Source organism: Pinus tabuliformis, chromosome 7 (assembly GCF_031772625.1).
Source record: "Pinus tabuliformis cultivar Carrire ecotype Pingquan chromosome 7, CPIR1, whole genome shotgun sequence".
NCBI lineage: Eukaryota > Viridiplantae > Streptophyta > Pinopsida > Pinales > Pinaceae > Pinus > Pinus tabuliformis.
This window is the reverse complement of record NC_142293.1, coordinates 2,025,915,504-2,025,942,849: the sequence shown is the minus strand read 5'-3', so window position 1 is coordinate 2,025,942,849 and position 27,346 is coordinate 2,025,915,504. Positions and strand designations below refer to the sequence as shown.

The 27,346-nt window shown below is 39.3% G+C and overlaps 1 protein-coding gene across 2 annotated transcripts in view; it reads right to left on the bottom strand.

The window, feature by feature from the left end:
• Positions 1–27,346, bottom strand: part of LOC149256630 (uncharacterized) — a 396,827-nt gene that overhangs the window by 73,965 nt on the left and 295,516 nt on the right. For both annotated transcript variants that reach the window (XM_089460804.1, XM_089460805.1), the window contains exons 18-19: positions 15,085–15,273; positions 14,604–14,890 (exon numbers count right to left, since the gene is read on the bottom strand). In XM_089460804.1, coding sequence (XP_089316930.1) covers positions 14,604–14,890; positions 15,085–15,273 — 476 coding nt within the window. The remainder of the gene's footprint in view (positions 1–14,603; positions 14,891–15,084; positions 15,274–27,346) is intronic.

The following is a 27,346-nucleotide window of genomic DNA, read 5'->3' as shown; positions in this document are numbered from 1 at the left end:
TCGGCTCATATAAATGACACAACAGTTCATTTCGTCATGTCGGCTCAAATACAGGGCCAACCACTATAAATAGGCGTGTAAAGTTTAGAATTACAGTCAGATAATTTCAGATATCTTTGCAACTTCGGAGGTGCAGGAACTGGCATTTATCCGAGATGATTCGGTCAAGAACAAGGACTGTAATCCGCATTACAGGGGAACAGTATCTTGGACCTCTAAAATCTCGGACAAGGTACAGGGGTGTAGACATCTCAGATAAAGTGCAGTGGGACAGTTTTTCAGATAAATGAAGTGGCTCAGAATCTCAGATGAGGACAACAGTCCTATGTTTCTCAGATGGACATCATGATCTCTGTCGCGACTCACCTAACACAGTTATTAGTGATGTGGAGTATACATGTGATCTCATAGTTACATAGTTACAGTCTCATGAGGAGGATCTTGACGTTGCATACATCCTAAACATAGTCATGACCCCCGCACAGTTGCAATCATGATGAAAACCTCAGTACAACTATCATATATATACCTCAAAATGGAGATCTCATTGTTATAACAAAGATCTCGGTGAAGATGTAGCATCGGTGCAGCAGTGATGAAGATCTCAATCAAGATGCAATCATGGTGCAGCAGTAATGAAGATCTTTGTGATGCAATAGTGATGGCCTCAATGGTGGAGCAATGATGATGATCTCAGCAGTGACAAAGAAGAGGATTGGTGTCTTGGTCTTAGAGTGGCATAATAGGTCAAGGATCAAGGTCTTGGTGGTCGTCAATTAGGATCTCTATAAGAAGAATTTTGTGTGGGCTTTCGTCTCCAAGAAGGTGAGGTCTTGGTCCTAGCAGAAAGCCAAACATCTTGTGTTCTTGTCTCTTTGTTTTGGTAGTAGTTTGATGAAGCAAACACACACACTAATAATAAGAAGAAGATCAAGCTAAAATAAATTCTAAAAGCACTTCACAAATTGTTATCAAGACTAGAAGAATCACATTAATCCCACTTGCCCTAGATTCTTCAACATGGTATCAGAGCTAAGGTGTTGAAGTCAAAGGAAGGGCAATAAAAAGAGACATCAAAGCAAGGTTGAAGGGTTGAAGGATCAAGTCTACAACAGCAAAGACTTTTTACCTATACAGCCTTCAATAGTCTATACTACTCATAGTCTCAGTATTATACTATTGAGATCTCGGTGCCACAATAGGATTAAGCAACCTCGGTCAAAGAATGAAGTTTTGATCACAAGTACTTAAAACTCGAGTTCATGACAGTAGTTTTTGATGCCTTTCATAGTCTTAGTCTATACCACAAGGATCTCAATATAGAATAAAGGTGTTCGGTGATGAGTCTCTACTATAAAAGGATCATAATGGGAAGAACCATCAAGACCCTATGGTTCTACACAATGCTGCAAGATTCCATAATCCACTTATGTGATAGCAAGACAATGCCATCTCAAGTTCATCAACAGTTTGTTAATCATAAGAATCAGATGTAGAAGGCGAAGAAATTTGAAGACAAGAAGGCAAGCTTCATACCATTTCATAAAGGATCTCATCCGAAGGAAGCATCAATGCATCTTCTTCAACCATCATTAAAGAAATCAAGGTGAAGATTTCATCTTCACATGACAAGTATCTTTTCAATTTATATATTTGGTTAAATGACTTCATGATTGCAAGGACATCTATAGGTTGGATAGGTCAATAAGATTCCTTGCATGAGGAAGGAGGATAGGCATAGTCCACTAAGTTGCTGAAGTCATCAAAAGGTCTCCTCTGAATTTATGAAAAGGGATATTTATGAAAGATTCCCTCACGTAGCAAAATTGGAGACATCAAAGTGATGTAGATGATCAACTCATTCTCTTATGGTGCAATAAAGAAGGTCAAATGAAATCTGATCTACTTGAAAGTAAAAAGGCACCAAAGGATGTAGGATATCTTCACAAGGTCTTATACATAAGATCTAGGAATGAAGACAACCATCATTGATGCATTGGCAAGGTAACAAATATCCATGAACAAGAAGGTTACCTCATTCAACAACTTGTAGTCTCTATGCAAGATAGAGAAGGAAAAGTTGATGGCAAAATGTTGAAGGTTAAAAGAACTCAACCATGTGCATAAAAGGAAGGCAAGGTTGGTCCTCAAGCAAGACAAAATAAGTATAGTTAAGATATTCTATATAAAGATTGTGGAAGCTCATATAACTGAAAAATGGAGGAAGCTGAAGAAAAGGGCCAAGGAAAGAGGGAGTAACAAATCTCTCCTATGAGTAAGATAGTATCCCTCACAAAAATGTCCTATCATAAGCTCCTAGATCTTGTGATTATGATAATAAGATGCATCATGGCATCATGGAAGCATTAGAAACAAGAGCTCGTGACATCACCACGAGAATCATGAAGGACAAAACCCATGGCAGACAAACATGAAGAATATAGCTCTTGCAAACCTCAGGACATTGAAGAAAGAGAAGGAGTCAAGTGGGACAAGGCTCATCATACATCAAGTCAAAAAGGAAACATTTGCCAACTAGGGATATACAAGATCCTCAAAATTCTCTGATGGAATCCTCATCGAAGGGTTCACTAATCTAGAGAGGAAGCAAGTGTTTCAACAAGAATTCCAACTTATGGAATCCATGAGCTAATGATGTGATGACATGAAACAGATCAAGAGATTGAAGATCCCTTCAATCAAGGAAGTTGCTAGAAGAAGCCTCGATGACCTGAAGGTAAAATAAGGTATGTATGCTTGTGTTTAATATTATAATGTCATGTTGTATGGTTGCAGGTAATGTGAATCTTTGCTTCTATCTTAAGAAGCATGATCAAGAGAAAAAATATCTCTTTCTCTGAAAGAATGCAGGAAGGCATAAGTTACACTAGATGAAATCAACATAATATGTCCTCATATGAAGTATGAGGTAGTTAACTAAGAAACTATGATTGAAAGCTCCTGGAAATGGAATATGTGAGGAAGGAAGAGATCATGAGATATGCAACCATGATGAAGGCGATCAACAGCCAAAAGACCAAGAAGATTTGATTAGGAAATCTCCTGGAAAGATATGAAAACTCTGAAAAAGATGAAGACCCTTGACAATGGATATCTTGGGAGATATGTCAACATGTATGTAGGATTTTGGTACAATTTGATATAATGTTATGTTTTGATTTCTTGAATAATATCTGGATTAGTTCATGCATGGGCTACTAGCACAAGAGTTGTAAGTGCAAGTACAACTAGCATTGATGAGGGGGATGGAAATTCCTGAAAGAAACATGATGAGGAAGAAGTAACCATATCAAGAAGGTTCCAGATATGTACCAAGAAGGCCACTTTCAATGAAGAAAATTCAAGAGGGAGTTTGAATTAAGATCACCCCTGATTACAAAGAAGTGACAATTGTGTTTTTCCATGTCATGTGTCATGCACTAGACCAGGACTAACAGCCATAAGTCTAGATGAAGGCCATGAATGGAAATGTAGAAACATGATAGACAAAACATTCTTGTCTACACTTGGGAAGAAAGAATGGGATGATTGAGTAATCATCTGGCATCCGATACTCTTTGAGGATGTGTAGGGCATCCAAGATAAGAGTAGGCAAGAGGATTGATATTCTTTGAGGGCTGGGAACCCAAGATAAGAAATATCCTAGAAGGTCATACTCAGTGAACACTCGAGTGGGTATGTACATTAAAAGACAATGATGAAGATGTCTATAAATCATTGGTCTCGCCAGCATTGTAGCTCATGGTCTCATGGAGAGATGGAGTTGTTAGTCAAGGCCTTGCACTATGACAGTGTTGATTGATATGATGCTATACAGATGGGATTACCAATCTAAATCTTCTTATGAGAAATTCTTTAGATTGAGAATAACCAAGTACCATTGTAAATACCTGCCTAGTTAAGAGGGAGTGTTGAAGAAAAGGGTAACTAGGTTCAGTATTTAATTTTGATCTTTGTACTTGTCAAGAAAAAGAATCATTATTTTTATAAATTATATGAATGAGTTTCTTGCTCATTCTATAGGTCTAGGAAAGTCAAAGAATCAAAATTATATTGAAGAGCTCTCCCCGAGCATTTATGTAATGAACATTAGTCAACCTAGTGTCAAGCAACCCTCCAAGACAAGCACCATCCTTCAAAGAAGAAGCCTACAAACAAAGCGATGAAAAGACATGTCGGCCTACAAAAACATATTAAACAACTAAAAGATGACATGTCGGCTCATGTAAATGACACAACAGTTCACTTCGTCATGTCGGCTCAAATACAAGGTCAAGCCACTATAAATAGGCATGTAAAGTTCATAGTTACAGTCAGATAATTTCGAATATCTCTGCAACTTCATAGGTGCAGGAACTCACATTTTTCTGAGATGATTCGATGAAAAGCAAGGACTGTAATCCGCATTATAGGAGAACAATATCATGGACCTCTGAAATCTCGGACAAGGTACAGGGGAACAGACATCTTAGATAAAGTGCAATGGGACAGTATTCCGGATCACTGAAATGGCTCAAAATCTTAGATGAGGATAGTAGTACTATGTTTCTCGAATGGACATCATGATCTCTGTCCCGACATACCTAACACAGTCATGAATGATGTGGAGTATCCATGTGATCTCATAGTTACATAGTTACAATCTCATGAGGAGGATCTCGACGTGGCATACATCCTAAACATAGTCATGACCTCGACACAGTTGCAATCATGATGAAAACCTCAGTACAACTATCATATATATACCTCAGACTGGAGATCTCATTGTTATAACAAAGATCTCGGTGAAGATGTAGCATTAGTGCAGCAGTGATGAAGATCTCAATGAAGGTGCAGTCACGGTGCAGCAATGATGAAGATCTTTGTGATGCAGTAGTGATGGCCTCAATGGTGGAGCAATGATGATGATCTCAGCAGTGACAAAGAAGAGGATTGGTGTCTTGGTCTTGGAGTGGCATAATAGGTCAAGAGTCAAGGTCTTGGTGTTCGTCTATTAGGATCTCTATAAGAAGAATTTTGTGCGGGTTTTCCTCTCTAAGAGGGAGAGGTTTTGGCCCTGGCAAAAAGCCAAACATCTTGTGTTCTTGTCTCTTTGTTTTGGTCACAGTTTGATGAAGCAAACACACACACTAATAATAAGAAGAAGATCAAGCTAAGATAAATTCTAAAAGCACTTCAAAAATTGTTATCATGTCTAGAAGAATCACATTAATCCCACTTGCCCTAGATTCTTCAACGTTGTTGACTGCAATTTGACTGGACAAATTTGACTATGATTGGGCAAGTGAATCTTGTATATTGTACTCTCTCTCTGTTGAACATTTGAAGAATAATAAGAAGAATTGATCAAAGGGTTTCCCCACATTAGAGTTTTTCCTTGACATGTGCCACATCTTGTGTCCTCTTTTCTTGGCTTGTCTTCTACTTTTTATTTATGTTCTATCTACATTTACAATCATGTTAATGTGATTGCTAATTTGGAAATTGATATTGAGCTAGTAAGAAAAATTGAAGTAAATTGCTCTTAAGCATAGAACATACCATTGTTATCTAAAATTAACATGGTATCAGAGTTGAGGTGAAGACAAAGGCCAAGCAATAGTGAAAAGAGAAATCACTAAGATTTGTTGGACAAGGACAAGATTCAATGGCCTCTGCATCTTACTTCAAACCTGATGACAAGCTCAACGATAAGTCTGATTATCATGCATGGAAGATGTCTCTTGATTTGACTTTGGAAGAGCAGGATGTTATGGACTATATGCAAGGAAAGATTACTGAACCTCCTTCAAATGCACCAGCTGCCGCTAAGACAAAGTACAAGAAAGGTGAAGTCAAAGCTAAGAAGGTCATCAAAGATTCTATTAACAAGCATTTGGTTGCATACATCTCCGATTTTAACACATCTAAGGAGATGTATGACAGGTTGGTTGGCATGCTCAAAGTTAACAATGCAAACCAAGTCCCCTTTCTCAAAAACAAGTTGAAGGACATAAAGAAGGGAAGAAGTGAAGATATCCAATCCTACTTTATGAGGATTACTGAGATCAAGCATGATCTTCTTTCAATTGGAGAAGCTATTGCTGATAGGGAGCTCACTCTCATTGCCCTTGGAGGTCTCCCTCGTGTATGGCATGTGTTCAACACTACTATCCTCAACAATTACAGGATTCCAAGTTTTGATGAATTGTTGACTAGATGTACTCAAGAAGAAACAAGGATGATGGAGAGAGACATGCCTTCAAATAGGAATGAGCCTATTGCATCCTCCACTCATGCTAAAAAGAAGAACAATGCAGCTTCAAGGAAGCAATGGCAAGAAAGACTAGGATTCAATGATGGAAGGAAGGGAAGACGCTTCATTTGTAATAGGTTTGGCCATTATGCTAGGGAGTGTCCTAATAGAAGGGATACACTATAGATTTGGGGTAGCATCGGATGTGCTCTAAGCCTCAAATTTTGCAAGGAGGCTTGGGCACATGCATTCCAAAGAACCCACAAACCGTCATGGGAAATTCCACCCAGAAACGATTATATTAAAATAATTAATATTTTTAATGGAGTTCCTAAGTCTAAACTTAGGAAAATTATAATATTAATGGGTATTAATCTAATTATGGGTGAATCTTCTAGATAAAGACGAAGATCAAGTCAAAACGATCTAAGCCTTCGCTTAGGAGTTAATCTAGGTCGTTGGTTATCCAATAGGAAGATATAAGAAGGGGCTTGAGGGTCATTTGGAAAAAACATTAGGCAGATACTCAGTTGCCCGAGTAAAATCGATTTTCTCACTGGTCGAAGTTTGGCAAGAGAAAATTGATTCAGAGGAAGAGTTGCAGGTGGAGGAGAGACAGAGAGGGTCTAGCATCAGTTAGAGAGATAGGGATGAAGACACAGAGTAGTAGAAGGGACAGAGCTGGGCGGGTTGACACTGGGAGAGACAGCACTGCCTTGCTGACGCAGGGCAGTCCAGGGGCTAGAGAAAGTGACGTTGGGCAAGCCAGAGAGACGTAGAGGGTGGAGGAACTTCTCTCTCGAGTCAGATACTTGTTCAGGCACGCCTCTAAATTTTTCTCAGAAAGCCTTGTTCTATATTGCTAGATGTAATTTGTACATGAAGATTTTCATTGAGGAATAATAAAACCCTCATTTCTTGCACCGGTTTTCCCACATTGGATTTTTCCGGGGACAATTGTCCAAAAATAACTGTGTCATTGTGATTGTATTTGTGACAGCATTTTACTTTCATTTACTTTTTACAATGTTTTAATTGCGAAGGCTGCAGTAGAATATATTTTGATATTTGGCATAAGAATACAGTGGATAACTTATTTCTGAGTTAATAAGTAGAAGAAATAATATTAATCACTGCAGTAGGATTTCTGTTTTAGAAATTTTCACATGGTATCAGAGCTATAGGAAAGCAGAAGAGAGAAGCCGAAGGATCCAACGCTGAAAAGAGAAGGGAATTCGAAATTCCTGCAGGGGAAGAAATTTGAATCTCCCAGAGGATTGCGCAATTCAAACCAAGAAGATTGGATTTCGTGGGAAAACTCTCTCTGAGTGAGCCGAAAGAGAGGTAAGTCTTTTCCAATCAAAATTTATCAGCGATAGAAGGGACAGCGCAGCAGAAGATGCAGCAAGGAGGATTATCTCAGGTGGGACGCAGTTTTTCCTACAACAGTTGCTAGCATAGGTCAACATCATAAATTGGCACAATATGGATACTCAAAGTGTCTCCGATTTATCTACCAAATTAGAGGAAGAATTTGTATGCCTAGCTAATTTAGCATCAGCAGATGTTTGGTACATTGATAGCGGGGCTTCAGCTCATATGACTGGACTACGAGAACATTTCTCAAGCTATCAAGAAGAACAAATGAACTTCCAAATAACTATGGGAAATAGAACGAAATGTACTTCAATAAGTTGAGGCACCATAGCCTTTCAGACGGAAGCAGGGACAAACATCCAAGCCACCAATGTTCTACATGTGCCAGGATTAGGAATGAATTTAATTTTTGTGTCCCAGTTATAGGACATGGGATATGATGTATACTTCATCGGGAAGAAAGTATACATTAAGCATCCAAGCTGGAAGAAGAAAAAGCATATTGGGGTTCGAAGCAACAAGTTGTACAGGTGGCAATTCAAATCGCCAATGGCACTGATAGGCAGCAACTATAATGGTGAGAAGGAGCGAAATGAATTATGGCACAAGCGAATGGGGCACTTACACCTTGGAGCATTGAGGATGCTCATGGACACTGTTATAGGGGTATCAATTCTTATTAGTGAACGTGATGACTTGTGCAGAGGAAGTGTGCTAGGAAAGTATGCTAAAGCAGCTTTTTCCAGAAGTAACAATAGAGCAGAGTGTGTAGTAGGATTAATACACTCATATATCTGCGGTCCTATGTCCACAAGGGCTGTTAGTGGTGGCGAATACTTCGTCACTTTTATCGATGATCACTCCAAAAAGACCTGGATATATTTCTTAAAGACCAAGGATGAGGTCTTTAATCGTTTCCAAGAGTTTAAGGCTCTTGTTCAAAATATGGCAGGGAAAAAGATAAAGGTATCGCGTTCAGAGAATGGTGGAGAATATACAAACAAAGATTTCACAGATTTCTACATCGTTTTTTATCTGTACTTTTTCAATGAATCTGCATCTGCAAGGACAACCACCACGCTGTCGATGTATGTCTTGAGGGCATGCTCATCTAGAAGGAATAACATTCTAGCCTTCCAATGACATAGTTGGATGCCCCATCCAACCTGTCCTGATCCCTCAAGCCACTAGTTGCCATTTCTGCCACAAATGGCAAAAATCTCCTCTCTCTCTTCGGTGTTGCTGCTGGGCTGGCCTACGCACTCTCTGTTGGAGCTAGTAAAATTGTTGCCCCTTGCTGTTGTTCAGTTCTAGAGAATTCGAATTCCTCGGCTAGGAATTCTCTAAGGAAGAAATTCCCTCAGCCATGCTTCTCTTCTCTCTTCTGACGATCTTCTACCCAGCAAATTGCCTGCAGAAAAATGTGTCCCACCATCTCTCCTCATGTTGAAGCTTCAACATTGCACCCTGTGCCCCGACAAAAATTCGATCTGGAAGCCCTTCTCTCCGTTGACTCACTCGGAGAGAGATTGCCTCGAAATTTCAGCACTCTGGCTGAGATCTGCGCAAACCTTTTGGGATTTTGAACTGCTGCCTCCTGCAACTTTTCGATCTCCCTCTTCTGCTCAGCGTTGGTTTCTCTAGTTTTGCTCTTCTTGTTCCACCTGCACCTCTAATACCATGTGAAAATTCCTAAACGAGAATTCCTACTGCAACAAATTGATGTTACTTCTCCTAACTGTTAATCCATACAAGTTATTTATTGTGTGCTACAGTAAATATCTAAGTAAATACTACTGCAACTTTCACTTAATTAAATTATATGCGAAAACCAGAGACTGAGCAAGAAAGAAAATACAACACAAATGACACCGTTATTTTTGGACAAATGTGCAGGAAAACCGGTGCAGCAAATCTGAGGGCTTATTATTATTAAGCAGTAGCAAATTCTAAATACATCTCTAAATACCTCACGGGTTATTCAGTTACAAAGAGAGAAATATTGGCAAAAAGATTTGTGAGATTACCTCACACAATCACTAAGAAAAATTTCGGTCGATCCGAACACTAGATGAGGTGCCTCTGCGCAGTCCTCAAGCAATCCTTGCGTCAACCTCCCTAGGCACTGCGTCTCCCAACCAACTGATCGATTAGCTGCCCGGAGTCACTGCTCTCAGCCTGTCGGTCTCACACCCCAGCTCCTGACTTCTGAAACTGACTCTGTCCAGCAAAATTTTGGACTCTCTCTCACCATCTGCATGGCCCTACGTTAGCCTCTGCCTGAGAGTGGTTGGATCACTCTCTGCCTCTCTCTGTTGATGATTCTCCGGATGAGACAAACTCTCTCTCTCTAGATGCTATCCATGCCCCTCAACTGCAAGAAATCTACACGATCAGAATTTCCTCCTGAGAACTTCTCACTTCAGAAATTCGATCTCTTGATCTCTCGATGTGAAAATTCTATTACTGCAGCAATTGATTTACTTTTCCTACTTATTCCACAATAAGTTATTCATGAAATTACTTCAATAAACATTAAAATAAATACTACTGCAGATATCACACCATAATACAGAAACAAACATATGCACAAGAATCAACACATTGACACAATTATTTTGGACAACAGTCCTCGGAAAAACCCAATGTGGGAAAACCAGTGCAACAAGGGAGGTTTTTATTATTCAACAATTCTTCAGTACAACAGGGTGCCAAATTAGCTTACCCATAGAGAGAAATAATTCTCCAACACTTCTCCCAATCCCAGCGTCAACTCGGCTGACCTCTGCGTGGCTCTCCAACCCTTTGCATCAACCCCTGCTTGGCTGCATCAGCGCTAGGCTTCTCTGCGTCACCCATGCAGGCCCAATAAGTGACTGCGCAGTCTTCTGCTGCCTCTGTGTTTGCCTGAAAAATCCCTACGTCTACCTCTCCTACCTCTTCGCTGATCTTCAATAGCTAATCCCACCTCTCTGCTCCATACTTGTTGCCTCCTGACTGCTCACTAGACCACTGGCTCAATTTCTCAGCTAACGCCGCTCCAGAAATTGAACTCACTGGTCTCTCTCATTGTGTTCTCCAAGTGACCCTCAAGCCTCCTCTTATACTTTTCTCGTTGACACATCAACGGCTGAGATTAAGTCTTTAATCAACAGCTAAGATTAGATCTAGCTTGATCCATGACTTTTGGACCATTCTAACACAGTTTTATTTTAATTCACATTAATATTTTATTTTCCCCAAGTTTAGACTTAGGGACTCCATTAAAAATATTAATTATTTTAATATCTCCCAAACTGTTTAGAATCTTCCCAAACCATTTCTAGGTATTGGAGATCTCATGTGCTTTAGCCTTTCCACCAATTTTCGTGGCTAGAGCACATCCGATGCTAACCCAAATCAACACTCATTGTGTTTTCCAAATGACCCTCAAGCTCCCTTAAATAATCTTCTTGTTGACATTCAATGACCCAGATTAAATGCTCAGCAATGGCTAAGATCATTTTACCTTGATCCTTGTCTTCTTCCAAAAGTTACACCCACAATTAGATTAATACCCATTAATATTTTTAATTTCCTAAGTTTAGACTTAGGGTCCCATTAAAAAATATTAATTATTTTAATAAAATTATCTCTGGGTGGAATTGTCTCATGGGTTCTTCGGAATACATGTGCCCAAGCCTCCTTGCAAAATTTGAGGCCTAGAGCACATCCGATGCTACCCCAAATAAACACTCCATGATGTAGATGGATATTTATATATTTCAGATATTTTGAGTATTTTTCTGCAGATATGAACTTTGTTCATAACAAACCTTTGCAACTTTAGACATCTCTTTTAGGGCTACCACTTTCCTTAGCTCTAATCACATGTTGATTTTTACATGGTTTTCTTTACTGATAATTTCTTTTGATGTTTTAAATGATCTTCTTGCACACTCTTAAACATGATTACATCATTAAGCAAATTATATAGAAGACATCAACGATACAACGACAGTAGAACCATGAAGAAGAAGCCAAACAAGGAACACAAGATATTACCTTGGGAAAACCCACAGTGAGGAAAAACCTATCAAGAAATATGGGGGGCAACAAGTGTAGGTGATTTCTCTTACTTTGTTAGCTGGGTGTGATGTATTTTTACTTTACTTGATTAGCTTCTTCTTTCCTTTAGGATTATTAGTGTTCTCTACCATCAAACAGCTACCAAATAACAAGGAACAATGAGACAATAGGACACAAGATATAGGCCATCAGCTAGGGCCAAAACTTCTCCAACTAAGAGGAAAACCCATCAGAATCCTTCTCTCCTTATAGAACTTCAATTGACGAATTCCAAGACCTATGACCCTTGACCAAGACCCTCCAAGGCCAAGTCATCCTTCCTTCTTGATGAGCTTTCCTTACACAACTTTCGGCAACAAACTTCGACCTTCCAGCAACTTTGACCCCAGCAATAGTTTCTTCAACTTTGTCCTAGCAGATTTAGTAACTTCGACCTAGCAACTTCACAGCTTCGACCTTGATGTAGCTTTCGCCGCTTCGACCTAACAGCTTCACAGCTTTGATCTAGAGGCAACTTCACAACTTCGACCTTGCAACGTCACAGCTTCAACCTTGCAGCTTCAATGCAACTTCAGAATTTCATCTAGCCCAGAAACTGTAGAAACCCTAATGAAAGAGAGACAAAGAGAGGCCCAAAAACTCTGATCTTGATCTTCTTCTTCTTCTTCTTCTTCTTCGTCCTTTTCTAGCTTCTACCTTGACGAGATCGAACTTCCTTGAGTGAGTGTGCAAATGAGGTTGCATTCCTTCTTATTTATAGGCTTGTGAGGGGTACGAATTGCTATCTTGAGGCCAACTTGATCCTTGTGCCATGACGAGGTCTTGGAGGGTCTTTTGACTCTATTTTGACTCAATAATTTTTTCTTTACAATATGTAACATGCCCAAATGGGTCTTCAATACATGACAATGACTCGATTGACTTTATGACAAACCTAGAAGCACTCAATGGGTGCTTGACCTATAAATTAATTTCCCTCGAGCATGAAACCCATGCCTCAAGTATACAAATAATAAATTTACTTTTCTCTTTTCTTAAATACATAAAATCACGATTCCATATGCCATTATGAAGACCGAACCTAGTTACATATTTCAACAAAACCCAGCCAACCTTTTCCTTAGAGAATCAATGCAACAAGAGATACATCAAAGTCAACTAACCAAAAAGATGACCAACCTCCAAAGACCAAGTCAGCCCTCCACCAATCTGTCCAAAGAAGCTCTGCGACAAGGTCAAGAGATTGTGCTGCAAGTCTACCTCTGAACTCATACTGTGCCACAGAGATCAGCCTCTTTCCACAGAGATCAATCACAAGATTCCGGCTCACTTTTCTCTGAGATGTACCACAGGGACTCGGCTCTATTTCTCAAACATATACCTCAAGGTCTCGGCCCCTTTCCTAAGATACACACCTCAGGGTCTCACACTGTTTCCACAGACTATAGTGCCTCGGATCCGTGAGTTATTAGTCTCCTTCTTCCCTCAAATCAGCGAGTTATCTTGCCTCAAATCAGATCCAAATTATGTCCTTGGAGGAGAGCAAATAAGCTCTATTTATAGTGTTTTGTCCATGCGAAAAGCTGTGTCCCATGGGCAAGCCGACTTGATCCTTTTATGGCAGACTTGGTCTTTGTCGAGGCAAAAATACAAAGATAAATTTTCAATTTCCCGCTCTTAATGAGCCTTGTAATATTTTCGTTTTGAATACAAAAATAAATATTTTTCTTTTTCCCACAAACATGAAGAACATGTTTCATATATAAATTTTCTTTTGCAAATATAATTCATATTTCAATAAGTATGAAACAATATTATGAAGGCTGACCATAGCTACAAAATTAACAAAGTTATTGAGCAAGAATCCTCCCTTGGCCTTTCACGAGGAAGTTGGGCCTAAAGGGCAAGGGTTCGGAATAAAGTGACAATGAGCCCCTACTCTGTGTGTGTCCATCCTAGCAGGTTGCGTGGGCCTTTGAAACCCTACTAATCAGGTTGGTAACAAGATCCATTGACCATCCTTCTTGTTCATTCATTGAACATCAATGTCATTATCTTCTGATTTATCTGGGCAAAGAGAGCATATCAATAAGCAATTGCAAGAGGTCAGTGTAATAATTAATTGAATACACATTTCGGCATATCACCTGCTCATGAAAAAAACATCTAGCACTCTTATTCCACATTTATTGAATAAGCATGACAAACTAGTTCACCTATTGACTGAATAAATTCAAATGGTGTTACATAGAAAATATAAACAGAAATAGCACATAAATCAATTTTATCAAGTTGGAAGATTGTTGTGAAACATATAAAGAGTTTAGAAGTGTAAACATGTGTATTAGTGATTTTAACAAAAGAAATAGTAAATCGTTTTCCAGAAAAGAGCATTATCGCATATAGCAAATAATTTGAAAAAGCAAATATACTGATCATCTTAAGAAAAAATCGCTGCATATTTAACATTTGATCAATGCCGAGCGAATTTTCCAAGCCATCATCGTTATCTTGAAATGACAACAATATGGGTCTTTGGATGAGTAGAATGACTCCATCACTATAAATAAATATCTGTATATTTAGTTGAACTCTCTTCAAAGATGCAATATGCATGTCTGTGCACTGTTCTGCTTTATAATCATGCTATTGCTGAGAGCATATAGATATATTGCTTTGCAGTTCAGAATCCAGATGCATTCCATTTTCTCTGGGTTGATTTGTCAGCCCAAATAGTTGTAATGATCTCCACTACGAAGCTGATATGTATTATGCGTTACATCTATTCTAATATGGATGCTATTGTCCTATGCTTTGGGGGTTGTATAATCTTTGAATTTTATGTTTATAAGAAAGCCATTCAAATTTCAAATGCAAGACTACAAAGGAATGCTTTGAAAACCTGAATTGACCAATGGCGACTGTGCCTGATATGTCTGGAAGAAATGCAGGCCGAGACATTTCATCTGCTGCATTTACCAAAAGGCCAAGCTGGTAATATCCAGATGAGGTGGCCTGGAACCAGCCTAGATCAACCCTTATACCATGTAGCCTGAACCATGGGTTTGCGTGACTGCCAAGCCATTCAATTACAGGCAGTAATGTGCTGCGAATACAACCTTGCCTGACTGTGCGCAACTGAGCATTTAATCCAGCGACAAATCGATACCATACGGTAGCTGGTATGGCCTGCAAAATAAATAATTGTAAATGGACTGAAATTGCAACAATTTACAGACTACAGTAAGATAAATTTCCTGTGGTTTAATGGTAAACTGAATGCATAAAATGATTTAAAATCCTAACAGATAGAAGAATTCCAGTATATCATGTTAGATACAAATGAAGGTTGCACTGCAAGAAGAATTCTATTTTATACATACCTGACCTAGAAGATTTGTCAGAAGATTATCACTGTGAATGTAGTAAGGAGCCATGTAGCTTCCATCCCCTCCAAAAATGATGCACATTGGAAATCTTTGTTGTAGACGAGGAGGGAGGTCTGACCGCTTCTCATCACCCCCAAGGAAAAAATCAACGTATGCCACAATCAAATCTGGAGTTGCTGCCACCTATATTTGGTTACTACAATTGTTAATGGTATAATCTAAACAACGAATATTAGATACAGATATCATTTGTAAATTTCTTAATTTCTCTCGTGTGTTGCTTTCAATTTCAAACTTAAAATGCCAAAACCATAAACTGCATATTTCCAGAATTTTCTCAATGGAAGATCATATTTTACTATCACCACGTGGTGCTGAGATATTGGAATAAGAACTACATAGAATGTTTGATTAGCTATATAACATCCCCTATAGGGTTGACCCATCGGCTGCAGAGAATAAAGGGTCAATCATCAAACAATCACAAAAACAACATGATAAATCAAAATCATTAAGTTAATTTTATAGGCCCTGTAAGCACCAAGATTGGATTTATTCAAAATCCAATTGAATATCATATCTTAGTTTGTTCATGGGTACATTACAAGATGGATGGGTTAGTCAGTCCATTGATTCAGCATTAACATCCCACACAGTGCTTTTCAGACTTGTACATCTGAATCAAATGATTAGCTTTTAATCTAGGTCGTTGAATGTCAACGAGAAGATTATTTAAGGGAGCTTGAGGGTCATTTGGAAAACACACTGAGAGATCAAGAGATCGAATTTCTTAAGTGAGAATTTCTTAGGAGGAGATTCTGATCGAGTAGATTTCTTGCAGTTGGGGAGCAGGGATAGCATCCAGAGAGAGAGATTGTCTCAGCCGGAGAATCATCAGCGGAGAGAGGCAGAGAGTGATCCAGCAGCTCTCACGCAAAGGCTGACGCAGGGCCACACAGGGCCACGCAAAGGAAACGCTGAGGGTGAGAGAGAGTCCAAAATTTTGTTGGGCAGAGACAGTTTCAGAAGCCAGGAGCCGAGGCGTGAGACCGGGAGGTTGAGAGCAGTGACTTTGTGTTGGAAATAATAGAAGGGGGGGTGAATCAATATTTCTTTTCAATTGTTATTTTTACCAGTTAGATCTCTTATATTTAGAACACAAAATGCACAATAATAATAAATGCTTTTATTAATTTCTTCTTTACAATAAATCAAGTACAATATATATAGGGCTCCAACCCTAGATGAAGACACCGATCTTCAATCTCCCAAGTTCCAACCTGTAATATGCCAAGCACCGACTTGGACTTCCAAGGCTCCAACCTTGTCAATTTTGAGGCACCAACCTCAAGAGCTCCAACCCATATCCGATTCAGGCTCTGACCTGGTTTCTAGAGGACTTCGATCCTCTAGGGCTCCAACCCTTAGCTTTACTTTGCCAAGATATATTTGGTTATACTTCACGGCTCCCAATGTCTTCTTCAACGAGCCCTGTCAAGCTTCATCTATCCCTTCACTTTAGTCTCCACGTCTTGTCATCAATGACAACCTTGTCTTCAAATGAAGGTGTCACCATTGCTCTTCATGTTACCCCAAAAAAACTTCTCCAAGGTCTCCTCGTGATGGCTTCAATGTATCATGGTCTTCAACGATCTCAACACATCTTCAATATGTTGCTTCACAAATTTCTCCAACTCTGCCCTATTTAGTTCTCAAGAGAAGACTTCAACAAGCTCTATTTGTCCAATCCTAATAAATCAACACTTCGACCACGACAACTATGACAACTTCAACCGTGACAACTATAGCAACTTCGACCATGGCAACTACGACAACTTCAACCATGGTAGATTCAACCACGACAACTACGGTAGTTGTGACAACTTCAACCATGGCAACTACGGAAACTTCGACCAAGGTAGCTTGAACCAAAGCAACTACGGCAGCTTCGACCATGGCAACTACAACAACTTCGACCACAATTTCCTTAAAAAGTTTCCCAAACAGTAAACTTCAATGTCCTCCTCAACCTCTTATTTGCTCCTGTAATTCTTGTTCGAATTTTATGCTCAATCTCAGAAAAGATCACCGAATTTTGACGGTTAGAATGAGGAGACAGACTTATATTTTTACTAGTTTTGTGTTAAGGTGAGGAGACACGTCACTTGAATGAGAGGCCAAGTTGCATGAGTCGGCTCATGTCGGCTTGCATTAAAATATATATTTCTCAACTTAAAAATTCATTTTCTCAGTAGCCACTGAGAGTTTCGGGGCAAGTAAGGGCTCATTAGAAAGACGAAAAAATCCTCTTTAAGATGGTCTAGGTCCCATTGTGAAAAGATGCCTCTAAGGTAGCAAAAATATTTTTCTTTGTGACTGTCCTTAAATTTTATGCATAAAAAGTTTGGGACAGCACGAGGAATGCTTGGGACAATATGGCTTCTCCATTGTTTGGCTTCTTCATCATCATAAGATCATGTAGGACATCCATGTCATCATGACAGTATCCAGCAATGAGTGTATCATCCTATGTCATCATATAATGGTGCAGTGATATGTCATAGGCAACATCATTAGGAAAGTTCCGAGGTAGTATTCCAACCATCAAATGAGATCTTCCACGTCATCATCTAGTCTTCCAACCATGTTATCAAGACCTCGTAAAGTGCCATCATCAAGTGTGGTCATCCATCAAGTGTAATCCTCCATATGTCATCAAGGGTTAAGGTCTTGATCATCAAATAAGGCCCGTGATTGGCATTTGGCACTCGGCACTGTTGAAAATAGCATTCCTATAAATAGCATTTCAGGTACCAGTGTTGGACATAGCAACAAGGAATAAAAAAATCGAAATGCTAAAAATAGCATTGCTATAAATAGTATTTCGGAATAGATTCCAATTTTAGTTAGTCCCTGAACTAAAATTGAGAAGTAAAATTCGAATTTGATCTTAGTAGTTGTTTGTAAAATAATTAATTAATTCATCTTGAGTTAATTAGTTGGAGAATATCAAACATGAAGTCTATGTGAATACATGCAATAGTTTTCCCTTTGATTGAGGAAGTTATCCCTTAATTAAAGTGATCAGGATGAGTTGTAATTTGAGTTGTAATTAGTTAGCTCAGTTAACTGAGTTAAGTCCAGTTATATTAGTTCCAACAGTTTGTGGAACTGATTGTGAGTTCAATTAGTTAATGCATGCATGCATGTAACTACTGCACTTCAGATAAATGAATATTCTCTCATAAATAACTCATGCATGTCAATTCAGTCAGAGACCCAGTTGAGATCAGATGATGGGACAATGTACTATCAATTGAAGGATTTTTCCTATATAGGAAATGCATCCATGCAGAAGGAATTATCTCCTTCACAATTGCATAGGTATTTCAGAGGTCAAAGTTGTGTGTGAGGTGAGAATCACACAGGTTGCAGCTAGAGGACCTAGGAGAAACTGCGCAAGGAAATAGGAAGCTTGAAGGACTGAAGGAAGGCACAGGTGTTGTCTATTTTGTATATGAGCAGCAGTGATGGATTGTACTGAGAGCTGAATAGCTTGTGAGCTAAAGCTTTGTATAATCCTGAGATATTTCCACTTGTATGATAATACAGATAGCGGGGTTTTTAGCTGAGGCTTTCCCCAGAGTATTCTTCTGTGTTTCATGTGTGATTGAATCTTCTATGTTATATGTGTTCCGATTGATCTTGCTCAAAAGTTTGATTGTAGAAGTAGATTAAGTATTTTGCTTTAGTACATTGCATAATCAGTTTAATCTACAGTGAAATTTCTACATGGTATCAAAGCGAGGTTTTGTAGAAAAAGTTCTACATGATATCACAGCGAGGTTTTGTAGAAAAAGTTCTACATGGTATCAGAGTTGGATCTGTAGAAAATTCTACAGGCACTTCTTAAGACTTCTTCATTAGTGGCTTAACATGTTAATTGATGGCATCCTTGTCAAACAAGAGTCATGACATCATCATCTAGAACCAGGCATCTCAAGAATATTTGCCATCTCAACCAGTGCCATATTGACATCAATGACAACCTTCATTAACACTCTGGGCAGCAAATCGATCAGTTGGAGGGTGACGTAGTGCCTAGAGAGGTTGACGCAAGGATTGTGTGAGGATTGCGCAGAGGCAGCGCGGGGCCTGCCAGAGGCACCTCATCCAATGTCAGGATTAGCCAGGATTTTTCTCAGTGATTGTATGAGGTAATCTCACAAATCTTTCTGCCAATATTTCTCTCTCTATAACTGAATAACCCATGAGGTATTCAGAGATGTATTCAAAATTTGCTACTGCTTAATAATAATAAACCCTCAGATCTGCTACACTGGTTTTCTTGCATTAGGTTTTTCCGGGGACATTTGTCCAAAAATAACGGTGTCATTTATGTTGTATTTTCTTTTTTTCTCAATCTCTTGTTTCCGTGTATAATTTAATTAAGTGAAGGTTGCAGTAGTATTTACTTCGATATTTACCGTAGCACACAGTAAATAACTTGTATGGATTAACAAGTAGGAGAAGTAACATCAATTTGATGTGGTAGGAATTCTCGTTGAGGAATTTTCACATGGTATCAAAGGTGCAGGTGGAACAAGAAGAGAAGAACCAGGGAAACTAGCACTGAGCAGAGAGGGAGATCAAAAAGTTGCAGGAGACAACAGTTCGAAACCCTAGAGGGTTTGCACAGTTCTTAGCCGGAGGACTGAAATTTCGAAGCAGTCTCTCTCTGAGTGAGTCGACAGAGAGAAGGGCTTCCAGATCAATTTTTTGTCGAGGCAGAGGGAGCAGTGCTCAAGCCTCAGCATGAGGAGAGCTGGTGGGATGCAGATTTTTCTACATGCAGTTTACTGGGAAAAAGATTGTCAGAAGAGAGAAGATAAGCACGGCTAAGGGAATTTCTTCCTCAAAGAATTCTTAACCAAGGAATTTGAATTCTCTAGAGCTAAGAAGCAGCAAGGGGCAACAGTTTTAGTAGCTCCAGTAGGGAGTGCGTAGGCTAGCCCAGCAGCAAGGCAGAAGAGAGAGGATATTTTCGACATTTGTGGCAGAAATGGCAACCAGTGGCTTGAGGGATCAAGATAGGTTGGATGGAGCATCCAACTACGTCATCCAAAAGGCTAGAATGTCATTCCTTCTAGATGAGCATGCCCTCAAGACATACGTCGACAGCGTGGTGGCTATCCCTGCAGATGCAGATCCATTGAAGTAGTACAGATTAGAAATGGCGAAGGCCAAGAGGATGATCTGTCATGGAGTAAGGATCAAGTAGTGTGTCATGTTGCTAGCAGAGGAACTGCAAAGGAGATGTGGGATGCCTTGGAAACACTATATCATGGATCTTTTGAGCAACAGAAGATGTACTTGGAGCAGAAGTTGAGATCTGCTCAGATGCAGAAGGGAGAGCATGTGGATCCATTCCTCACGAAGCTTAAGGAGACCCGTGATGAATTGTCTGTTTCGGGGCATACTGTTAGGGTCCAACCCTAACCCCTTTATTTATGTAGTAAGCCCAATGGGCCAAGTCATAGTCACAGTTAGTTAGAAAGTAAATAAAGCCTGCATTAATAATTGTAAGTGGTTGACCCGCATTAGGGAAAAAGGGACCACTGTTAGTTGTAAACAGGCCATAGTTAATAAATAAAGTGGTTAACCGGTGTTATGCAAGGGACCACTAGTAGTTAGGGTTTTGGATGGCATTTAGTTATAAATAGTCTTAGTTAGTAAAGGAAAAATTATCGAGTCTTATTGTAATCGAGCTCTACTCTGCTAGAGGTTGTCCCCTCGAAGAGACATTATATATGTTTATGAATAATAAAGTACTTTGTAATTTTCTCATTTCATTCTGTGTTTTGGGTTATATTTCTTCGCATTTCTGGTATTCTGTGTTAAAATCTGGGTACCAGAGGACAAGTGGTTCCCTAAGGCTTTGATCTTTGGCCTAGGGAAATGTGTCCAAATTTATTTTTTTACTTCTCCTAAAGTTACTTTATAAGTGGTAAAGTCAATTTAATTTAAAAGTGACTTTATAAGAGGTAAAGTTACATTCTAATTAAAAGGTGACTTTATTAAAGTCAATGAAGAATTAGAAAGTGAAAAAGTGACTATGGAAATAAAAGGCTAAGGGGGTCTTTATTTAAGTGGGTGAGTTATAAAATAGAAAGTGAGAATTAAATACACATTTATTCTCATCCCTAGATCTAAATGAATCTCAGCCATTAGATCTTAGGGTAACCCAAAAGGTCATTTAGAGAATAAAAGGAGAAGATACGAGGAAAAGATCAATTCATTCTTTCATGAGAATTTGTGAGAGAGAAGGGAGAGCAAGGAGAAAAATTTCCGAGCAGTGAGAAAGTGAAGGAGAGCAGCAAGAATACATTTCAGCAAATCTGGGCAACAGCATTTATTGGCAAGCATCCCAAGGCAAAATTGTACAGCACAAGAAAGGCACAAAAATCGAGGAAGAGAGATAGCACAGAAATTGAAGAAGAGAGACAATAGCAAGGGCACGAATTTTGAGGCTATTGTACTGTTGAAATCCATACGGTCCGTACAATACATACAACAAGTTCTAGGCACATTTCTTGAGGTAGGTCGTACAACATTTAATGTTGTTTTATTGCTGTAAAAAATTTTGTTTTGGCTATTTGCTGATTGGCACGATTACCAAGGTGGAGTTCAAGCACGGAAATCGAGATAAGTTGTAATTTGTGGTTGCTAGAATTTTTACTGTGTATTTCAATTTCTCTGTAAAAGCATTTTTAGATATAAAAAAGAGCTCTCAAACTGGTTTTCCCCTGGAGTTGTAGGGGGTTTTTCTAGGGTCACATTGACCAAAAATCACTGTGTTATTTTTTATGTGTGGCTGTCATAATTTTGTTGTGTTTTATTTTTGCAATTTCAGCTGTTGTGAAATCTCTAAATTTGTGTTTTCAAAAAATTATTGTCATTTCAAATTTTAGAATTTTTATTATGCTTGGATTTAAAACTAAATTCATGAAGTGATAAGAAAAACTGATAACCGGAGTGGAGGTTGAAATTTCTTCATGGTATGAGACCTTGGTTGGCTGAAAAGTGCAGTTTGGTAGAGCAAAGTGAAACTACAGCAAGCTGATTTTTACACAGAAAACAGAAACCTTTACCACAACTTTGAAAATTTCAGTTTGGTAGAACAGTGAAACATGTCTTTGGGTTTGAGAATTGAAGACAGGTTGGATGGCTAGAACAACTACAATGCATGGAAGGAGAGAATCCAGAGCATCTTTGAGGAAGCAAAAGTCTAGGGCATTATGGTAAAGACCACATAGAACCCAGTAGTAGTACCTGCTAACCCTGTACAGTTGGCAGAGTTTAACAAAAAGAATGCTAAGGCAAAAAGATTGATTCTGGAAGGAATCAAAGACCATGTCATTCCTCATGTGAGAAGAAAGACTTATGCACATGAGATGTCGACAGCCTTGACCAGTCTTTACCATAGCTAAATGAAAACAAAAAAATGGTCCTAAAGGAGAAACTGAAGGCCATTAAAGTGGCTAAGACTGACAGTGCTACAACATACCTCACAAAGATCACTTCAGTGAGAGAGGAGTTGGTAGCCATAGCTGAGATCATTGCACCTACTGAGTTGGTGTGGACAAACTTTCTAAATATGCTCATTTTTCCGCTCTACCCCACCCATTTACCCCCACTTTGGTGGCTCAAGCTTTCATGGACCAGATCTTCAAACTGCATGGCATGCTGACTTCCATTGTGTCTGATCGCGACCCCACTTTCACCAGCAAATTTTGGCAAGAACTTTTCAAGCTACAAGGCACGCAACTCCAACTAAGTACCGCCTATCATCCCCAAACTGATGGTCAAACAAAAGCAGTCAACAAATGTTTGGAGACATATATAAGGTGCTTCACTTCAGAAAAGCAGCATCAATGGGTACAGTGGCTACCTTTAGCTGAATGGTGGTATAATACTAACTATCATGAAGCCACCAAGATGACTCCATACAAGGCAGTGTATGGCCAACTCCCACCTTCACCTATTTCTTATATCCCTGGATGTTCTAAGGTGCAAGCAGTTGATCAACTCCTACAGAACCGTGTCACCATGATAGCTCATCTCAAAGATAATCTACATCAAGCTCAGAATCGAATGAAGCAACAGGCAAACCAGCATCATTTCGAGCGCACATTTCAAGAAGGGGATCAGGTATTCCTACGACTGCAACCATATAAGCAAACATCTCTCAAAGAAAAGGGTTGCCAGAAACTAGCAGCAAAATTCTATGGACCTTATCAGATACTTCAGCGCATTGGAGCAGTTGCCTACAAACTAGCCTTGCCACCAACTTCAAAAATCCATCCGGTCTTCCATGTATCATGCCTCAAGAAAGTGGTGGGGAACAATTGCAAAATTCAAACCAGTCTACCCGAATTGGATGAGGAAGGCTCACTCTGGCTCCAATCAAAACAGGCTCTCGATACTTGTTAAAGACATCTCTGTGGTAACACGATCAAGGAAGTCCTCGTCAAGTGGAAAGACACCTCTTCAGAAGATGTGACCTGGGAACCAACCACTATTCTTCAGCAATTTCCGCAGCTTCAGCCTTGAGGATAAGGCTGCATTTGATGTGGGAGGGCATGTTAGGGTCCGACCCTAACCCCTTTATTTATGTAATAAGTCTAATGGGTCAAGTCATAGTCATAGTTAGTTAGAGAGTAAACAAAGCCCGCATTAATAATTGAAAGTGGTTGACCTGCATTAGAGAAAAGGCACCACTGTTAGTTGTAAACGGGCCATAGTTAATAAATAAAGTAGTTAACCTGTGTTATGCAAGGGACCACTAGCGGTTAGGGTTTTGGATGTCATTTGACTATAAATGGTCTTAGTTAGTAAAGGAAATATCATCCAATCTTATTGTAATCGAGCTTTGCTCTGCTGGAGGTTGCCCCCTTGAAGAGGCAAGTGAACATTATATTTGTTTCTGAATAATAAAGTACTTTGCATTTTTCTCATTTCATTTTGTGTCATGTGTTATATTTCTTCGCATTTCTGGTGTTCTGGAATTTCTTGTAGGTCAAGAGCATAACACATACACCTCAAGATTCAGAGTTGGTTACACTGGCCCTCAATTCTGTCTCAGATGAGTGGCAAGTCTTTGTCCAGAGTATCTTGCGCAGAGCAGCATTGCCGAATTGGAATGAGATGTGAGCAACTCTAAAACAAGAGGAGTTGAGGAGAGACTTAGTCAAGGTTAAACTTGACAGAAGATTATTACAATTCGATCAAATTGTACCTCTGAATTTCCAGTCAAATGTTATTAATAAAATATATAAATATATAATACAAATAATATAAATAGTAATAGTCATAAATAATCTCTCCAAGATGATCTGGTGGGAGGCCTTGGTCTCCTTCAGGGCTTTGCTAGCCACCAAAGATCCCGGGGTAGAAAATCAAACCTTTCAAAAGCCCAGCTTAAAGCCAAACTTGATATTCCCGATGGCAAACAATTATCCCTAAAAGGGTCGCTTAGAGCAGCAATGACCCAATTGGTGGTTTCCAAATGATCCTATTGTCCTTTACTTGCAGATGGATCGCCAGTCCCCGGAAGAAGCTGGCATTAAAACACTTGGTTTTGAATGTGAAGTGTGATGTGATTATGATCCAAGAGATTTCGGGGGAGTCCGTTATAAATATTTTGGCGAAAATGCTGCCAAGGTTGTCATTTGTGGCTCTCGATGCAAATGGTCCTTCGGGGGGTTTGGTTTTAGGCACAAACACAGTAGCTTAAAACTCTTAAACTCCTGGGGCTCGAACTCGATGTTGGGAGTGAAGGTTTACTCATCAGATTTATGTACAAACTTAACTCTTATTAACTTATATGGCCCTTGTCAGGACCGTATTTCCTTTTGGAATAAGTTGTTTGCAAAATCCCTGCTCAACTATCCAAACCTTGTGATTAGAGTGGATCTAAATGTCTCTCTAGGGATCTCTGAGTCATTGGAGCCTAATGCGCATGTGGATCCTCTAACCGAATTTTTCTTAAACAAATTACAGATGGGGCAACGTATTGATGTTGATCTTATCAAAGAAACCCCCACCTAGAGAAATAGGAGTGTGGATGAGGCTAGGGTTGCTAAGCGATTAGACCGCTTTCTGATAAAAGATGATTTGGCTACTTGTATTTCTTTTTTTCACCAATGGGTTGGCATTGGGGGTGACTCACACCATTTCCCTATTTATATGGAATTAAAAGCAGCCAGTAAGAAGTCTGGTGCGCCTTTTAAATCCAATTCTCTGTGGCTAAAATATTTGTCTTTCAATAAATTAGTTCGTGAGATTTGGAGTATTCAGAATGGCTCCTCGGCTTTATCCCTTGCACAATCCTTTATGGAGAAACTTAAAAAACTGAAGCAGGCTTCGATCTCTTGGGCAAAGGAAAAAACTATTAGGGATGAGGCTGCTCTAAAATCCATTGAATTTGAACTGGAGGTTCTTGAAAGCTTGGAGGGAGATGGGTATGAGATGGAGGAAAAAAAGAAAAAGATAAAATCTATGGAGGGTGAAAGGCACAGGATCCTGAAAGAAAATGAAGAGAAATGGAGGTTGAAAAGCAGAGCCATTTGGCTTAAGGCAAGAGATGAAAACTCAAAAAAATTCCAGAACTATGCCAAGGGAAGGAAAAACTCTAATTCGATTTGGGAATTGAAAAATGAAGAAGCGGATTTGGCTTCCTCGTTCAATGAGTTAAAAACCATTTTAAAAACTTGTTTAAAGCTCCTCCTGAGGCCACTATTGTTGAGGTTATCCAAGTTGCTCAAGTTTTCCCTAGGTTTGTGGATGAAGATGATACTCAGACCCTGATAGGTCCAGTCACAAAGGGAGAAGTGGAGGGGATCCTTCACACTATGCAGAAAGAGAAGAGCCCATGTCTTGATGGCTGGACGATGGAATTCTTCCAACACTTTTTTGATATCATTAGGGATGAACAGGTTGGATTGATGGAAGAATCTAGGCACAAAGGGTTTGTCCATGACCCTTATAACTCTACCTTTCTGGCCCTGATCCCAAATTCTGATGACCCCCAATGTTTCAATGACTTCAGATGCATCTCCTTATGCAATTGCACCTACAAAATTATTGCTAAAACCATTGCTCGTCGGCTAAAACCTACTCTTTCAAAAAATATTTCTATGGAACCGTTTGGCTTCCTTAAAGCTAGGCAAATTCAAGAAGCCATTGGTGTGGCCTAGGAATCCTTGCACAGTATCAAAAGAAATAACAAAAGAGGAATGATTGTCAAGATCGATCTCTCGAAGGCATATGATAAGATTAGTTGGATGTTTACGTTTGTTGATGACTCACCTGGGTTTCAACATTGGCTTTATTAACTGGGTTATGGGATGTATTACCAATGTGAGCTTTGTTGTTCTTATAAATGGGGCGGCTTCTCCCTTTTTTCATAGTCAGAGAGGCCTATGACAGGGATTCCCGTTATCTCCTCTTTTGTTCCTTTTAGCTGTGGAAGGTTTGAGTAGGTTGATTCACCTTGCCATTAGAAGGGGAGAATATAAAGGCATTGAAATCGCCATAAACCTTTTTATTACACATCTCCTCTTTGTGGATGACATCTTACTTTTTTGTGATGGCTCCAAGGGGGACCTTACTAAGCTCTAGTCAATTATGGAGTTATTTCTAAAAGCTACAGGAATGAAAATTAATGCTCAAAAATCCTCTATTACTCACAATGGACTTTCTGAGGCCGAGCTAAATAGAACTTCAACTATTTTTCCCTTCGTTGTCATGCCTCTATTGGAAAGCCTTAAATATCTAGGGTTCCTCTTCAAGTTAGACTCCAAAAAATCGAACTAGAAATTGTTAGTTACAAAAATTGAAAAAAGAGTCAAACACTAGAGTTTCAAGTGGTTGTCTCCGGCTAGGCGCTTGGTCCTCATCAACTCGATTTTACAGGCTATTCGAGTCTACTAGATTGTTAGGATATTCCGACACATAGGAAATAGTTAAGTATAACTTGGTCTAGTGTAGAGTTAGGCAAAGTGCGTTTCTCTACTATGTACTTTTGTAACTTACAATCTAACGGTCACGATATGTTCTAGACATGAAGTGATCCGATGGTTCATTCTCTCCTCGATATTACCAACACTTGATCCGTGGCTTAACACCCGATTTCTCCATGATCTCTATTTAAAGAGCATGGAGGGTCATTTGTAGGGTGACCGTTCATGAGAGA